The sequence below is a fragment of the Egretta garzetta genome, unplaced genomic scaffold, assembly GCF_000687185.1.
Source record: "Egretta garzetta isolate BGI_Z169 unplaced genomic scaffold, ASM68718v1 scaffold108, whole genome shotgun sequence".
Lineage (NCBI taxonomy): Eukaryota > Metazoa > Chordata > Aves > Pelecaniformes > Ardeidae > Egretta > Egretta garzetta.
In genome coordinates this window covers 7,727,561-7,728,207 of record NW_009260614.1, presented here as the reverse complement: position 1 = coordinate 7,728,207, position 647 = coordinate 7,727,561, and the positions used below count along the sequence as shown (strand labels likewise).

Genomic DNA, 647 nt, shown 5'->3' with positions numbered 1-647 from the left:
GGCGGGGGCGCCCCCGGCGCTTTTTGTGGGCCCCCCAGCCATTTCACCGGGACGAAGGCAGTGACGTGGGTCCCCTCAGCAGTGGCAGCCAGCTGCCGGCGGTCGATGTTCAGGTCTTTCTCCACGCTCTGGAGGAAGCTGTCCATATTGGCTTCTGCTGGAAGAAAGAGGGTCCAGAGAGGCTGCGAGTGAGCGGATGAGCACAGCACAGTCCCTGCCCTCCGCGCCAGAGCCCCAGCTGAGCAGACGCCACGCAGCAAGTCTCACTTCCCCATTGTCACCCCGGGGAAAAATTGCTGGTTTTAGGAGCTTGCTCAAAAGATGCTATATCTGGGAGGGGTGGGGGTTGAGGAGGGACCAGCCCTGGCTGGTGGGGACAAGATAGGACCTTTGCAGCCAAGGAAGTGGAGCTGGTGAGACCTCCACAGCCCCAGGGCCAGGGAGGGGGGCATGATGGGACCTGCCCAGCCACAGGGCTGGGGAAAGGGACAGGATGGGACCTCTGCAGCCCCAGGGCTGGTAGAGGGGACACAGTGGCACCTCTGTGGGTGGTGGGGGAGACACGATGGCACCTCCGCAGCCCCAGTGCTGGGGAAAGAGGCACGATGGACCCTCTGCAATGCCAGGGCCAGGGCGGGGGGCACCAT

The 647-nt window shown here is 64.1% G+C and overlaps 1 protein-coding gene across 1 annotated transcript in view; it reads right to left on the bottom strand.

The window, feature by feature from the left end:
* WDR81 (WD repeat domain 81) overlaps positions 1 to 617 on the bottom strand; it is an 11,991-nt gene extending 11,374 nt beyond the window's left edge. The window contains exon 1 of the mRNA XM_035900667.1: positions 1 to 617. This exon is cut by the window's left edge and continues 1,173 nt beyond it. Within this exon, the coding sequence (XP_035756560.1) occupies positions 1 to 146 (146 nt within the window). The 5' untranslated portion in view covers positions 147 to 617.
* Between the last annotated feature and the right edge of the window lie 30 nt (positions 618 to 647).